Source organism: Saxophila tyrrhenica (assembly GCF_035928015.1).
Source record: "Saxophila tyrrhenica strain CCFEE 5935 chromosome Unknown scaffold_16, whole genome shotgun sequence".
Lineage (NCBI taxonomy): Eukaryota > Fungi > Ascomycota > Dothideomycetes > Mycosphaerellales > Extremaceae > Saxophila > Saxophila tyrrhenica.
Window position 1 is genome coordinate 117123 of NW_027041748.1, and position 14627 is coordinate 131749.

Below are 14627 nucleotides of genomic sequence, written 5' to 3' on the forward strand. Positions count from 1 at the left end.
TGGGACTGCCAGCTGCGCCAGCGATCAGTTGCTGAACCGCGGTCGGCACAGTGACCCGGTGACTGGAGGATCCCTGCTTGGGATTGGACTCGGAGGCATCCGCAAGGGCAAGCCGAATGGTCAAATGCCGCACCAGAGCGGCGAGTCGTGGCCTCTTCAAGAAGACATCGGTGAAGTGTTTGAGACGGAATCGATCGCCTTCGCTGGCCTAAGTATTTGGATTGCGTGGTCGGATGTCCAGCTTCCGGTACAGGTAAGGCGACGCTTCGTCGTGGGATTGTTTAGAGTACCTAGTAACCATGGATAAAGTCGTCTGGTCGGAGATGAAGGAGAAAACGAGGGACAGAAGCTCAGGTGAGAGGGCTGGAGTAGCTGGCCCTGCAGGTAGGTCTGTTTGTGCCCGATCCCGTGGCATAACCGTAGGAGTACAAACAACAGCTGTTCGGCGGCAGAGAGGACTCTCAACCACCTCATCGGCAGAAGCCTTTTGAAGCACTTCAGCCGCAGGAATTACAATACTTCTGCAGCCTAGAGCGGCTGGAGGCAGACATGGCTCATCGAAAAGCCCTCTACCTTACTCTGCGTCCTCACGAGTCGGCACCAAGGACAAAAGGTTGGTCCTCCACTAGGCATCCATGAACCTGTAGATCAACCTCACGTTCAACTCTTTCAAGACCGTAAGCCAGGCGAGCTGGATGCTGCAGGCCGATGCGAAAGAGCGGTCCAGCGAGATACAGTGGAGGTAGCTTAATCAGAGCCGCTCGGGGCCATACACTCCATAGTCACTCTCCGATTCACTCTCTGATATGAGTCTGTCCAATCCATCGGAATGCCTCCGTCGCGAATTTCAGCCCATGCAATGTCCCTGTTGATGGCCTCTTTGAACTCAAAGGACTGGGAACCCTCCCTTTCAACGAGCAGAGTGATTGTGACACCGACTTCTTTGGCCCGTCGAAACATCGATGAATACCACTTGCCTTCCTCCTCCATCTCGACCGTTTCCAATAAAAAGTCTAGGGACACTCCGACAGCGATGCTCGAGAGCCGCGGAAACGATGCCTTCATACGCAAGAGCTCCTGGATGGGCCAGAAGATTTGATCAGGAGAGTTGCCGAAATACTCGCTGCATTTCGTGATCTCCAGTGTCTCTATACTGCTTGGTAATAGATTCGCGAGGATGTCCATGTCGGCTCGATGACGACCCATCATAAATATTGCTGCCATCCGTAAATGGGCAAGCTTCTCGAATCGTCGTAAACCCCAAAATGGCGTTACTCTTGCCACTACCTCTTCGACCTCATCACACCCATGTTGGCTGTCCACGCATAGGCTTCGAAGGGTCGTGACATGGCGCTCAAGACCATGGAGAAGGGTTTGACGGGAAGCATCGGAGACTGCCTCTCTTAGGCTGTCATTCTTGCCGATCTCGTATGTGAAACTAGTCAGAGCCCTAGGGACTCGAAGGATATCAGTCACATCGGCATCGTCGAAACAACAGTCGAAGAGCTGGATCTGCTCAACATTCGAGCTGGATGACTCCAGATCTCGGAGCATCGTCCTCGTGGTGCGCCAATAGCGTTGACTGAGATCTGATCGAATATTGTTCAAAAAAAGTCGCTTCACCGAAGAGTGCTCGAAGAAATGCTTTGGACTGTGATGAGAGTCCGGTAAGCAGATGCAGGAGATGTCACGCAGCTCAGCGTGTATGCGAGAAGGCGTAGTAGTCTCAAGCATGTGCAAAGCTGATTTCATGTTGATGTTGCACTGCCTTACGAGCTCGTGGTATTCCACATTAGCCGATAAGACGTAGGGTACCCACGAAGGATCGAGGTTGGAAGGCACGTCGTGGTCTATTGATATAAGTCTTGGTAACAGACATAGAAGAACCGCGAACAATGCATTTTCGTTGTTTTCGCTGTATGCATTCCCCCAATGTTTGGATACCTGCTCGTCCGGGGAGATGCTACTAATGAGTCTCTGAACCGTACGTGGGACTGCCATGGGAGGCTCGGCCATGGATAACCGGGAGCCGTCGGATAAGTCGCTGATACCTCTAATGCTGATACCGCGGACGTAGAGGGCTAACTTCGGCTTGGACAAGAATAGAGATATCAGATTTCTGAGGCCAAACCAGTCCGTGTGTCGACCAACTGGTTTTGCATCGCTTGCCCTAAGATCGATCGTGGAGTACAGATATGGCACAGCGGCATCGTAGAAGGTATTTGAGCAGACCGAGATGTTGTACAGCGTTTTCCTCGTATCGATGAATGAGCATATGAGTGAGATCAGCTCAGGCGACAGACTCGGGGTCTCGACGCCGATGTCCATCTTGCGGGAGAATGCCAGATGATTGGTCTTTGATACATAGACAAAAACCGCGCAATTCCTGACAGCTAGTCGAAATCAACGAAAAGCCTGTCTCCCGTGTCGGGGGAGAACGCGGAACTGTGGTCGGTGGATGTGCTACTGGAGTAAACCCGTGTTGGCGGCGCAATAGCTTCTTTCGCGGAGGCCAGTAGAATATCTTCAGCACACCGTTTGGACATGTGACGGCGACGGAAATTCGAACGAGAGCGGCAAAGACACAGCAGTGGCGACGGGTTTGATTTCAACTTTAATGCAAAGGAGGTCGTTGGATAGAGGAATGTCGAGATCAAGTGCGGTGAGCAGCGGGCTGCATTCACCTCAGCCTTGACCACATGCCGCTGCGTGCGGGAGGAACGACGAAGGACGGGAATGTGTGAGCCCTCATATTTGCATCTTCCTCCTCCATCATCAAACAGCGAAGGCTAGATATCTTCGCGGGAGGAGGAAGAATCTGTCATTGCGTCCCGAACTACGTCGAGGTGTTGCTCAGCAGTCCTTAGACGGGAGATCGTTCTGAGGAGAAGAGTCAAGAAGACTGCATGGTCATCCTGGCCCAATGGAAGAGCCTGCTACGCAAGCTCGAGAATAGGCAATTGTGTCGCGGAGAAGAAGGCGTCTCCTGAGTGCCGCTTCTTCTGGTGCGCAGCTGGCAGCCGACTTGTTAGCTGAACGACATCATGCTATGCCAACCATGCGTGGCGGTGTTGGATGAGCCCAAGTACTCGGATCTAGCCTCCACGTATGTTAGGAGCTATCTTCCCAACAACCTGTACAAAGACCTGCAGCCGCTTCATGAGGACTTCCACTCTTTGCGGACGTCTTTGGCGAGTGGCTGCGGGCTATGCCACCGTTTTGTCGACGCCCTCGTCAACGATGGCAAAAGCAAGATCATCACGCCCGCCTTGGAATGGTGCGATGGTGTCGAGGCAGACCGAGCATCTGTTGGCGTTCGCTTGAGCCATGAGCACGAGAGCCAGAGAGTGATAGGATGTATGGCCGTCTTCAAGGCATGGAAAGGGGATCAAGAAGTAAAGGAGACATGCCGGCAGCATCTGTTCCTGGCTAAGTGTACTCATATCTAGAGCATTCGCTTGAACGGTATTTGAGACACTGATTGTGCTAAGCGCAGAAATTATTGTCAGAGTTACCAGCTCCATCAGCCAACAACGATGTGGACTCCTCGTCCATAGATGTCATCCGATCCTGGGTCAAGAACTGCGAGACAACCCACGATGCCTGCCGCAAGAATCACGAGACGATATCGGGCCGTCGCTTTGCACGGATTTTAGATGTTGGAACAGACATCAGACTCTGCTCTGGAGTCGACCTTCCAGCCGACATCCGTTACACTACGCTCAGCCATTGCTGGGGCCAATCTCAAGACACCATCCCATCACTGACCAAAGAACAGTACGCCGCCTACTTCAAGCGGATAGCGTTTTCGGACCTTCCACAGACTTTCAGGGACGCCGTTCAGCTTACTCGCAGGCTTGACGTCCAATACGTCTGGATTGACTCGCTGTGCATCATACAAGACTCCCGAGAGGACTGGCTCGACCAAGCAGCCGTGATGGCAGACATATACCAGCGGTCGTGGCTAAATATTGCCGCTACTAAGGCTAGTAACCCTCACGGTGGCCTGTTCACAGCTAGGAACCCTGTCTTGATACAGCCTCTGCGTGTACCCGTCCGCTCGAAGGAAAAATCCGGAATATCTGGTATGCCCCCATGGGAGGACCCTTTCCTCAAGATCGACAATAACCGCATCTTCATCTCCACTTGTATTCGCCCGCCTCTCCAGGCCAACCTGGATTCACTCCTCGGGAACAGCAATGGTAGCTTTCGTCGAGGTGGTGTCAACTTTTCCTTCAGCGCGCGGAACGTAGAGCTTCACGAGTATGAATTACGAACGGAACTGCGGGATACACATGGCCAATGGAACGCTTCCAAGATTGACATCAGGTCACTTTTTGTACCATCTGCGGAGTGGGAGAGCTTGGAATTGACGATGCCTGCCACGTTAAGAATCCTATTCCACTCAGATACAGCAGAGTCACAACAAGATCTCAATTCGTTTCTCGGAAACACTAACGGCCAATTCGACTGGTCGGGCTCCAACTTCCAGTACAGTGCCAGGAATGTGGGTATGCAGAACAGTATGCTGCTTGCAGAGTTGCGCGCACTGGATGGAGAGTGGAGGAAGAGCTTCATCAGTCTTGAACGATTGCGCTCTGCCAGATCTTCAGGCACCCGTTATCTTTATGATGTGGGTGACGACCCATACGTTGACTGGTCCAGCGAGATTTCCCATGCCAAGCTGATGTGCCGTGGCTGGGTGGTCCAAGAGCGCTTCCTCGCGCCTCGAGTGGTTGATTTCGCGAAGCGTCAGCTGCTGTGGGAGTGCTCATGCTCTCGAGACATGGAAGCAAAGCCAGAAGATAGCATTGAATCTGCCCACTCGACGCTCCACCCGATCAAAGCGGGTTTCAAATCGTGGGACATCTTCTCCGACAAGGTGATTGAACCACTGGAGCCCAGAGATCTTGGGGTCAATTATGTCTGGTCGTCCATCAAAGCGCTGCTCGACAATGACAAGGTTGCATTGGTCAAGTCCGATCTTCACGACGAACCCTCGGCCAAAGAAAAGGCAAAATCGACATGCTACGGCCTGGACTTGTGGACGCCTACGCACCCGCTGATCACGTTCTGGTCAGAGATCGCTCGTATGGATAGTGGTTGCGATCTGAGCTTTCCCACAGACCGACTTGTTGCCATCTCCGCCATAGCACGTCTGCTTCATAAACGATCCGGTATGCGGTACGTCGCCGGGCTGTGGGAACATTAGCTCCCACGTCAGCTGCTCTGGGACCGCATCTATCCGCGACAGCGTACTGCGTTAGATACTTCACAGCCCGAAGAGACCTACGTGGCGCCTTCTTGGTCATGGGCGCATCGTGGTGGAAAGCTGTCTCCCAGAAGCATGAAGCTTGATCAACTGCTCGAGACCAAGGGTGCGATGGATCTGGTCAAGATTATCGATGTTCAGCTCGAGGGCGTCACAGAATCTGACAGCATGCTCTTCGGTCCTCTCAAAGTGGTTACCTTCGGATGCAGGGCCGGCTACTGCCAATAGATCTAAATCTCGAACACTGGCCGGAGGGTCTGGAGAGGAAAGACAAGCTGGTGCAGTTCTGGACGGGCTCGGTTGTCGAGAAGTCAGTGCGTCAAACATTCGTAGTCCCGGTGCTCTTCTTTCGATGGAACAGGCGACTGCCGGCCGGCACCACGAATGCTCTCTTGCTCGAGTGGACTGGAGAGAACGGTATTTTTTGTCGTATCGGCACGGCGCGGCTAAGCCATCATTGTACACTCTATGGTGTCGTTCCAGAGCTGTACGACGCATCAGTTGAGGACTATACGACTGGCAACGACAACGATGACACCGACGGCGAGGCATCTGAGGAAGACCGCAAAGCCGCACACCCCCTATCCACGGGCAGAAAAGCATGGCCAAGCCCACAGCAAGAGCTACACGACAAATAGCTCGAGATGTTCGGTCTGGGATGTTCAGAGTCCAGCTGAGATTAAGAATCTGTTCCTTGGGCCTGACACACACCCCCTTATAGCAGCGATCGCTAAAAAACGAGGGATCACTCCCGACACTTTGCAACAGCGCTACAATAAGTATGCCGCGTTGTCCAGGCAGATGCCCAACCGGGATCCGAAAAGCAAGGTGCCTCAGATAGTACGGGAGGCTCTGCATCAGCTGAGTGGTGTTGCCGCTGCGGTCCAAGGGGGTCTCAAAGCAACCAGTCTCGACGATCAGACCAACATTAAGGAGCATGTAAGCCGACCACGAGATGTTGTACCGCCCCAGTTCCGGAGAGAATGCATCGAAGACGGGCAAGACGTGGTGCGTTATGGCAACTTCGTCTTCGATATCATATAGGTATGCATCATCAAGATTTCTTAGCCTCTCACTGTGACACTCCATATCGTAGCTGTGGCCGCCTTGTGCTGACCCACGTACCTGACAAACCAGATCCGGAAGGACCTCACACCAAACGAGTGACTTTCTCATAATCATATGAACCGTCCCCTACAAAAGGCCACCTTGTTCCACCTTTCTGACACTTCGAAAGATGTGAAACTTCTCAAGCGAAAGCACAACTTCACCACAAGACAACATGGAGCAGGACACACTCCTGCAGCGTCGACGACCTAACGATCCACACACCGTCAACACAGTATCGACGAACATCACCGCCGCCAGTATGGAGCAGAACTCACCACTGCTGCCAGACTTGCCCGCCAAGATGGAGTCACACAACGTCACCTCAGTCACGACGAACAACGCCGCCGCCGACGAAGACCAGACCTCACCACTGCTGCGAAGGTTACCAGCCGAGTTACGCAACCGCGTCTACCGCATGTACTTTGCCGACCGCGAAAGGAAGATAACCCCTTGCAGGGTCAGCGTCCTGGAATCCGGTCCGGACCAGTGGAAGCCACCACCACTCCTTCACACCTGCAAACGGATTGTGGCCGAAGCTAGCTCCATCTACTACGGTGAGCGGGTGTTCATGATCTCGCCAGGCAAAATGTACCTGGAGAGATTGCTCCTAGCGCTGGGACCACTCAACCGCGCGCTCCTATGTCGCTTTCTTGTAACCGGCCTCGTCACGAACGACGCTGAGACGCTCAAGGCATACCCCAGCCGCTTGGAGGGCCACGGTATCACCGATGCGAGGAGCTCTCTATTTACGGTCACGAATCACAACGGTCTGCTACGATATGTGCGTACCAAAGCAAAGGAGGGAGAAGAACTCGAGTACGCCAGCCCGGACTTCATGTTCTATGAGTGGACCCAAGACGCGGAAACATGAAGGTGGAGGGAAGGAATCAAGAGGATGGCGATACTGAACCTTCATAAAGCATGTTTGACAGGGAGGGTTCGATGAATGCTGCAGTTGAGGACGCGAGCCCTGGAGCGAGCGGTGGCGATCACTGCGGCGATGGCAACATCGGACGTTAACAGGGACGCGTTCGAGAAGGAAGACCTCATACACCACTGCATGAGAGAGAATATGGAGCTAGATTGAGAAGGCTCCTCATGATCATAAAAGGCATGCACTGTTTCCTGGAACAGAAAATGTCATCTGAGGCCGTCGAGACAAAACATTCATGGCAATCACATGATCACATCAACCATCCACACCGTTCGTCATCCGTTCCTCCTCCTTCTTCGCCCGTGCCTCCTCCGTCTCTCGCCGTAGTGCCTCCAGATTCCACGGGTCGTCTTCATCCCCACTCTCTTCGTCATCACTAACCTCCCAGTCGCCCTTCTCAAACAGTGCTCGGCCAGTCGCCTCTTTCATCTTCTGCGCTTCAGCCTCCGCAGCCTTCTTGTCCAGCCGCTCCTGCTTCCACTTCGCGAAGCTCTCCGGCGTCACAGGCGTCAGCGTCCCGCTCAACTTGTGCCTCTCACTCTCTAAGAAATCCTCCAACGTCAGCGTAGCCAGCGGACTCTTATCCATCATCGCCTTCTCCGCCGCCCGTTGTTCCTTCGTCTTGAGCACGAAACCAGGCGGCAGCGAGTGTCGATACTTGCAATCGTCGCCACCGTTCGGACACACCCATCGCCAGCCGTACTTCCCATTCTCCACCGCCTCAATGAAGAACTTGCAAACTTTGTCCGTCGTCGTCTTCGGGTTACCGTGCTTGCTCATCACGACCTGCCGTAACTTCTCCTCGTCCCAGTCGGTCATGTCATCCTTCTTCTTGCCCTCCTCGCCTTCGCCCTCTCCATCCTCTTCGCCTTCACGTGTGTCAGTGTAGAGACTCTTCTTCTGAGTCCTCCGGCCAGCTTCCAGGTCGTGCGAGAACTTGCACTTCTTGCCCTTCTCACACGTGCCTTTGCGGAAGAATTCGCACACAACTGTCTTCGGGTCGACACCGAACGGCACCTTCTGCGTCTGAACGGCTTTACCAAGCAGCTCGTTCGCTTCCTTCTTCGCCTGCTCGGCAGCCGCCTTCTCCTTCTCGCGCTGCTGCTTCTCGGCCTCTTTCTTCTTCTGATCCGGAGTCTTGGCCGATGCTGTCGCTTGTGCGATCTGCTTGATCTGTTTCTGTGCTGAGCCGCCCTTCTTGTTCTTCATGCCAAAGGTCTTGTCCTCGACCGTCATCTTCTTCTTAGGCGGCTCATTGCCTTTCTTTGGAGGCATGTTGGGTGGTCGTGTGATGGGGTTTCCGTGGGTGTAATGTGTGTGGCAAAGTCGCTCGATGGGCGCGGGTTGACTCAGACGGCAGGCGAAGGAAAGCTCTCCATCAGCGACTCTGGACTGCAATCACAAGTGGTTAAGATCCGTTGTGCGCCGAAGGTGGTGGAGTTTTGAGAAGATGTCGTGCAGGTGAAGTCAGTGGGGCTCAAAACTGGGGTAGCACGTGACCTTGAATCCGACAACAACACCTGCATACATGTACTACTTCAAGTCAATCGCAATCGCAGTACAACTCTTGGGCCACTTGACAACGAACAGGACGTGAATCATAGAGTTCCGGTCCACAACCGCTGTGTAGCAAATCCACTAGTCCATTGGCGTAAGTGGCCTCCGGCAAGCACTCATACATGACAGCTATGCCAGTTCGTCCGGACTAACATATGGGCAGCAACCACTTTCTTCCAGCCCTCGAAGTCGTCAGCATGATTTCAGACAACGCGTTGTACTCGCTCGCAGGTTAGTCTGGAGCGCCACGTATCTACATCACCTCCAATCCTAACGACATTGCAGTCTTCCTGGGCAGCGCCTCGATGCTACTCATAGTCCTCTACCACTACCTCGAGATCAACAGCATCGACGGCAAAGCCACAACGCCTCTGAGCGCGGAACGGAAAGCGGACGCTGTGCCTGCGAAGGCGAGATGAGGTCGGAAGAGGGAGGGTGTGCATTTGAACGCTGGCTAGGATGTCAAGCAAGGAGATGAACAGGTGCTGCGAGAGACGAGGGCAGAAGCACCGAGCTTGAGGGGGACGAGGGAGCGAGCATGGGTTAGAAGAAGAGAGGCGTGGGGTCAATATGGACATGTGAACGGCACTTGGCTCGTGGATCCGATCTGGCCGCTGAAATCCAAACAGCCCAAGCTGGAGATGAAGCAGGATATAGCAGCACATCTGCTCTGTAACAACCACCAATCTCAGCCGCTACGTCGGAGACTATGCAACGGAGCATCTCTGGCCCGAGCAGTCAAGCATCTTCACGCACATCGCCTCGATCTGCCATCGGAAATGCTTCAATTCCTATCCAACCGCATGCCTTGTCTTTCCGCCACTTCTGCCGTCCTCATCCATCCTCATGCTCACTCCCCTCCACCTCATCCTCGAAATCCTCATCATCCAGGAAAGTCCGCTTCCTCCCTTCATCCGCAAGCACACAGCCCATCTTCCCCATGATCGGCCCTACGATCCTCTGCTGCTCTTCCAGCTTCTTCAGCTCTGCGTCCAGCACAAGCGTAGCAGACTTTGGCCCTCTAGTCTCTGTTGGGTTGCTGGGGCCGTAAGCTTCCATCGAGGAGGGCTGCGGTGGTGGTGAAGTTTCTTGCAGCGTATCTTGCTGTTGCGTGTCCGAGGTAGCCGACTTGGCAGGCGTGCGCGGTGCTATCGCAGGCGTGACGGCTCTGCCGTAGCTGTCCTTGAGATAGGAAGGTATTTGTGGAGACTCGCGAAAGCTTGAAGGGTCTGGTATTCATTCATCGTCTTGTTAGTCACGTCTGTCAAGGTGCGGAGCAGTCACGTCTCGCAGCAACTACAATATCTACACATCTTCCCCTCACACACTCCTCTACTCACCACCAGCACTCGGCCCATCTCCCAACTTCCACGCAATAGGCGTCAGATGCGCCTCATCCACATGCGCCAGCCACGGCTCAATCCCATCCAGCGTACCCTCTAGACACCCCTTCCAATCACACTCGAACTGCCTCTCCTCCTGCCGCCCGTGCACTTTCACAATGTGCTTCTTCAACGTCTCCAAGTTATGCAGCGCGCTCTTGCAACCCGCCCACTCACACCGGTAGACTTGGTAGTGCGGTTCGGCGGGCTCGGCGGCAGCAGGAGTCGAGGCGTTCGCGTGTGCGGGCTTGGGGCGGATAGAATGGCCGGCTTTGGCGGGTGTGAGGCCTTGCGCTTCACGTGAATGGACGGACTTCTTCCAGCCGAATGGGCGGCCTTTCTTCTTCTTGCCGGTCAGAGGGTCGATCTGCTGGAAGGCGGAGTAGCCGAGAGGTTGGCAGCTGGAAGCCATGTCGGCAGGAGAAGGAAGTGAAGGCGTTGGTGGGTTGGTGCGCGTTTGGCTGTCACGCGAAGCCGCAGTTGCTGGACGCGGGGGAGCGGGATTAGTCAGCTTCGCGGGACGACCACGCTTCTTTTTTGCTGGAAGAGCAGGCGGTGAAGCGGTGCGAGCGGCGGTGTCTTGAGCCACCGCGACCTCCTCGCTGTCTTTGCGTTCTGCGTCGACTTCAGAGGTCTTCTTGGGCGCCAATGGCTTCTCCTTCTCCTCTACTTTTGGCGGGTCTGGATCGATGGCATCCCACCTGATCGTCTTCAGATCAAACCTGTTGCCGCCCTCCGCATCGATACCATGCTGTCCAAGCAATTTTTGCATTACGGACAAGTGTGCGTTCAACCCGCGCATGTCCGGGTGCCGTCCGGTGGCAAGAAGCACATCTCTCGCGATGGTGCGGCTGTCGTACCTCGACTTGCGCGCAACACGATCCCGCATGATGGGCTCGACAAGCATCTTGCCTTTCATTCGGGCAAGCTGTAATTGTTCCTGTGCTGGACCCTTCGGTCGAGGAGGCGCTGGTAGCTGAGAAGGAAGAACGTTTGTCGCCGGTTGTCCATACGGCGACGGCACGCCACTCTCTTGCTTCGGCGGCTGTGCATTCGAAGACCCCGGTGGCCACTGCGTAGGAACAGTGAAGCCAGGCGGACCATGCGTTGTCTTGGTTCGATGCTCGTGATTTGGTGCGTCCATATAATTCTTGAAGGTGGTAGGCTGTGCAATATAAGCAAGAGGGTCCCTATGTTGTGGTGGGAAACTATTGGAAGGCGCGGCCGTGGGGCCCATCACCCTTTTCGGCGGCGGGCCCTGCTCTTCATCAGAGTCCTCCGCGGTGAGGTCGACAAGATCGCCAAAAGTACGCTTCCGTGCGGCCTCCTCTTTGTCAGCAGGTGGTCTGGGCGGCTTTTCTGGTTTGACCTCCGGCTTCATCTCAGGTACTCCGGCCTGAGAAGCGGGTCGGCTGCCATTGGTGAACGATGGTGGTTGTGCGAAGTAAGGACTCTGTGAGTACTGTTGCTGCTGCGGCGGGCTGTTCTGCATGTTCGTGGAATGCGAAGGCCGCCTACCCGATGTGCTGAGTTCCCTGGCTACCTCAGATAAAGAGATAGGAGCTTCGTAGTTCACAGTGTTTGTTGGCCTCGGCGCACTCATCGAATCTTCCCTCCTCTGCTTCCCCTTGCCTCTTAGGACGTTAGGCGATCCGGTTGAGGCGCCAGTACCTTGCGCTGCAGCGCGGTTGAGTCCGCTTAGAGGTGTTGCCGCTTTCGGCGCGGTCTGCGTTTTCAAGCCGTCTGGCACCGCCTTCAGCAACTCCCGTGCCAAAGTGGACCGGTCGAAGACCATGCCAAAGCCTTCCAAAGACTCGCACAGCCGCACATAAGAAGGATTTTGATCCAGAATATCGAGCACGTTTTTCGGTGAAATAGTCTGACCCTCGTTCTCGTGAATAGACAGCAGCCATTTCGCAGTTACCTCTGCTAGAGCGCCCTTCTTATGCGGCGGCCAGAGTGAGGTGTTGGACTGGTTTCGTGGCAGTTTCGGGGACTGGGCCATGTTTGGCTGCGGCGTGGCCTGTTGCGTCGGTCCTTGCTTGGTTGCCGATGCAGTCTTTGGAGGTTTCGCAGGCGCGGCCGGTCTGGCGAAAGGTCGGATCTGGTTCGCCGCTGTCGCTTGTGGGGATGTCGCGTTCAACGCTTTCTGCTGTGACGCCGGAGCCTGCGCTGCTGGCGCTGGCGTAGGTGTGGGAGTACTCTTAACTGCTTCATGCGACTTCCGCTCTTCATCCCACAATTTCGCGAGCATTGCTGGGTTCTTCGCGTTGAACTCTCGCATTTTCTGGAACATTGCTCGCATCTCTGCTTCTTCGTCATTCACGGCAGGCTCGACGTATGTATCAGCGTTGCCGGACGACATTCGCTGCAAAACCGTAGCCGCGTCCTTGTTCTGCTTCTTCTCCTCTCTCGCCTTCTGCCTCTGCTCATTCTTACGTTTCTGCGCCTCTGCCTTCTTAGCAGCCTCTTCCTCCGCTTTTCTGGCAGCCTCCTCCTCTCTCCTTGCCGCCTCCTGCTTTCTCGTCTCCTCAGCTATCCGCTCCTCTTCTGCCTTCCGCGCAGCCTGTTCAGCTTCGTGCTTTTTCCTCCTCTCGGCCTCGATCTGCGCTTTACGCTGAAGCTCGGCCCGGTTATCATACACTTGGGATGGATCGACTGTTGTTGAAGGCTCAACCGACGCAATCTGCTGGCGATTGTGCTGGGTTGAATGACTTGCATTACCGAGCTGCGGCGATTGGTTCTGGGTTGATGACTGCCAGTTTTGCTGAGGCTGGCCCCGTTGTTGAGCTTGCACGGCATGGAGGGGGCTGTTGTACCGCGGCGGTTGCGCTGATGGCTGGCTGTGGGTAGACTGATATGAGCCACCTCCTACGCCCGCACTTGACGGCGCGTTCTGGTATGTCATCTGAGAAGTCCCATCCGAGTTCATGGAGCTTTGTGACTGCTCGGCAACGCTGCGTCTACCAAAGGTGTTTGGAGAGTGCGCGCTCGAGTAGAGAGGCGAGTTGTTGCTTTGAGTGCGATTGGGCGCTGCCAGAGTATTTGCGCCATAGCCAGCAGTATTCGCGCCAGCATTGGACCAATTCGAATTGTCGTAGCGGCTGCTTGAAGTTGTATTTGTCGAAGATGGTTGACTGTAGTTCTGACCGCTCAGAGCACTCAACGCAGCTGCCGCGTGAGTGGTGCTGCTGTTGGACGGCGGCGCATTCGACGCATACTGCTGTGTCCCATAGCTCTGGTAGTTTGTAGACCCATGTCCCGTCGAAGATGGCGGGTTCGCGTAGCCAGAAGCAGCACCTTGATAGGTATATCCCGTAGGCTGATTTGCCTGACTCCCAACCGGATCGTAGTAGTTGCCATACTGGTTGTAGCGCGACATCGTGCTGGCTTCACTTCACTCCGGTGGGCTCAGTCGTTCCGTGGTAGGCGCATATTGCCGTGAGGTCGACGGATTCGCGGAGACGGCGCGCGATGCTGTGTGGTGTTCCAGGATTCCATCTGTCACGACGACCACCTCAAGGGAACGTGCGATCTCCATTCTGTCGCGTTTGATCGTATCCATCTAGAGTGAAGTGGTTCATTCGTCTGCTGAGGTCGAAGCGCACGTGCCACTTGAGCTAAAGCGGCTAGGGCGGCGGCGGGATTTGAAGTTTGCCAAGCCCACAGAATTTGGAGATCCGACCTCATCTTTGAATTCCAGAAGTTCGACATCGACGGAATCGACAACACCACCGCCGCCATGACGAAGATCAACACCAGCCTGCACTCGAGCCGGAGAAAGAGCCGCAAGGCTCACTTCCAGGCCCCCTCCAGCGTCCGCAGAGTCATCATGAGCGCGCCGCTCTCCAGAGGTAGGTCTTGATGTGTGAAGACGTCGCATGCTGTACTGACCCGGCCACAGATCTCAGAGACAAGCACAACGTATGAAGTTTCGAACACGAGCGAAAGATCGAGCCTCCTAACACAGTTTTCCGTAGGTCCGCGCAATTCCCATCCGCAAAGACGACGAAGTTACGATCAAGCGCGGCACCAACAAGGGCCGCGAGGGCAAGGTCACCTCCGTCTACCGCCTCAAATACGTCATCCACGTCGAGCGTGTCTCCCGCGAGAAGAGCAACGGCCAGAGCGTGCCTATCGGCATCGCGCCCAGCAAGGTCGAGATCACGAAGCTGAAGCTGGACAAGGACAGGGAGAAGATCTTGGAGCGGATCGCGCACGGGCGGGAGACGAACAAGACGAAGACGAAGGCATGAGCGAGGGGATGGGTATCAGGATGGTCAGCGTTCTATGCGGCCACGGGCTGTAAGAGAAGCATCACTCTGGGCTACGGCGTATTTGCGGATAGCTGAAGAGATGCAAAATATCAAAC

The 14627-nt window shown here is 55.0% G+C and overlaps 6 protein-coding genes across 6 annotated transcripts; 3 read left to right on the forward strand and 3 right to left on the reverse strand.

Annotated features, from left to right (window-relative positions):
* Positions 1–747: 747 nt before the first annotated feature.
* LTR77_008941 (uncharacterized protein) lies at positions 748–2328 on the reverse strand (the record flags this gene model as incomplete). The annotated part of the gene is made up of 2 exons (XM_064806170.1): positions 748–1850; positions 1989–2328. 2 exons carry the CDS (start codon positions 2326–2328, stop codon positions 748–750), a joined length of 1443 nt encoding a protein of 480 aa, XP_064655496.1.
* Positions 2329–3044: 716 nt separating this feature from the next.
* Positions 3045–5212, forward strand: LTR77_008942 (uncharacterized protein; the record flags this gene model as incomplete). Its single annotated transcript, XM_064806171.1, has 2 exons — positions 3045–3395; positions 3497–5212. 2 exons carry the CDS (start codon positions 3045–3047, stop codon positions 5210–5212), a joined length of 2067 nt encoding a protein of 688 aa, XP_064655497.1.
* A 591-nt stretch (positions 5213–5803) lies between these two features.
* On the forward strand, positions 5804–7253 carry LTR77_008943 (uncharacterized protein; the record flags this gene model as incomplete). Its single annotated transcript, XM_064806172.1, has 2 exons — positions 5804–6280; positions 6564–7253. 2 exons carry the CDS (start codon positions 5804–5806, stop codon positions 7251–7253), a joined length of 1167 nt encoding a protein of 388 aa, XP_064655498.1.
* A 318-nt stretch (positions 7254–7571) lies between these two features.
* On the reverse strand, positions 7572–8591 carry TMA46 (Translation machinery-associated protein 46; the record flags this gene model as incomplete). Its single annotated transcript, XM_064806173.1, has 1 exon — positions 7572–8591. One exon carries the CDS (start codon positions 8589–8591, stop codon positions 7572–7574), a length of 1020 nt encoding a protein of 339 aa, XP_064655499.1.
* A 1116-nt stretch (positions 8592–9707) lies between these two features.
* On the reverse strand, positions 9708–13637 carry LTR77_008945 (uncharacterized protein; the record flags this gene model as incomplete). The annotated part of the gene is made up of 2 exons (XM_064806174.1): positions 9708–10102; positions 10214–13637. The coding sequence occupies 2 exons, from the start codon at positions 13635–13637 to the stop codon at positions 9708–9710; spliced, it is 3819 nt and encodes a 1272-aa protein (XP_064655500.1).
* A 360-nt stretch (positions 13638–13997) lies between these two features.
* On the forward strand, positions 13998–14511 carry RPL26A (60S ribosomal protein L26A; the record flags this gene model as incomplete). The annotated part of the gene is made up of 3 exons (XM_064806175.1): positions 13998–14109; positions 14160–14179; positions 14236–14511. 3 exons carry the CDS (start codon positions 13998–14000, stop codon positions 14509–14511), a joined length of 408 nt encoding a protein of 135 aa, XP_064655501.1.
* Positions 14512–14627: the final 116 nt, after the last annotated feature.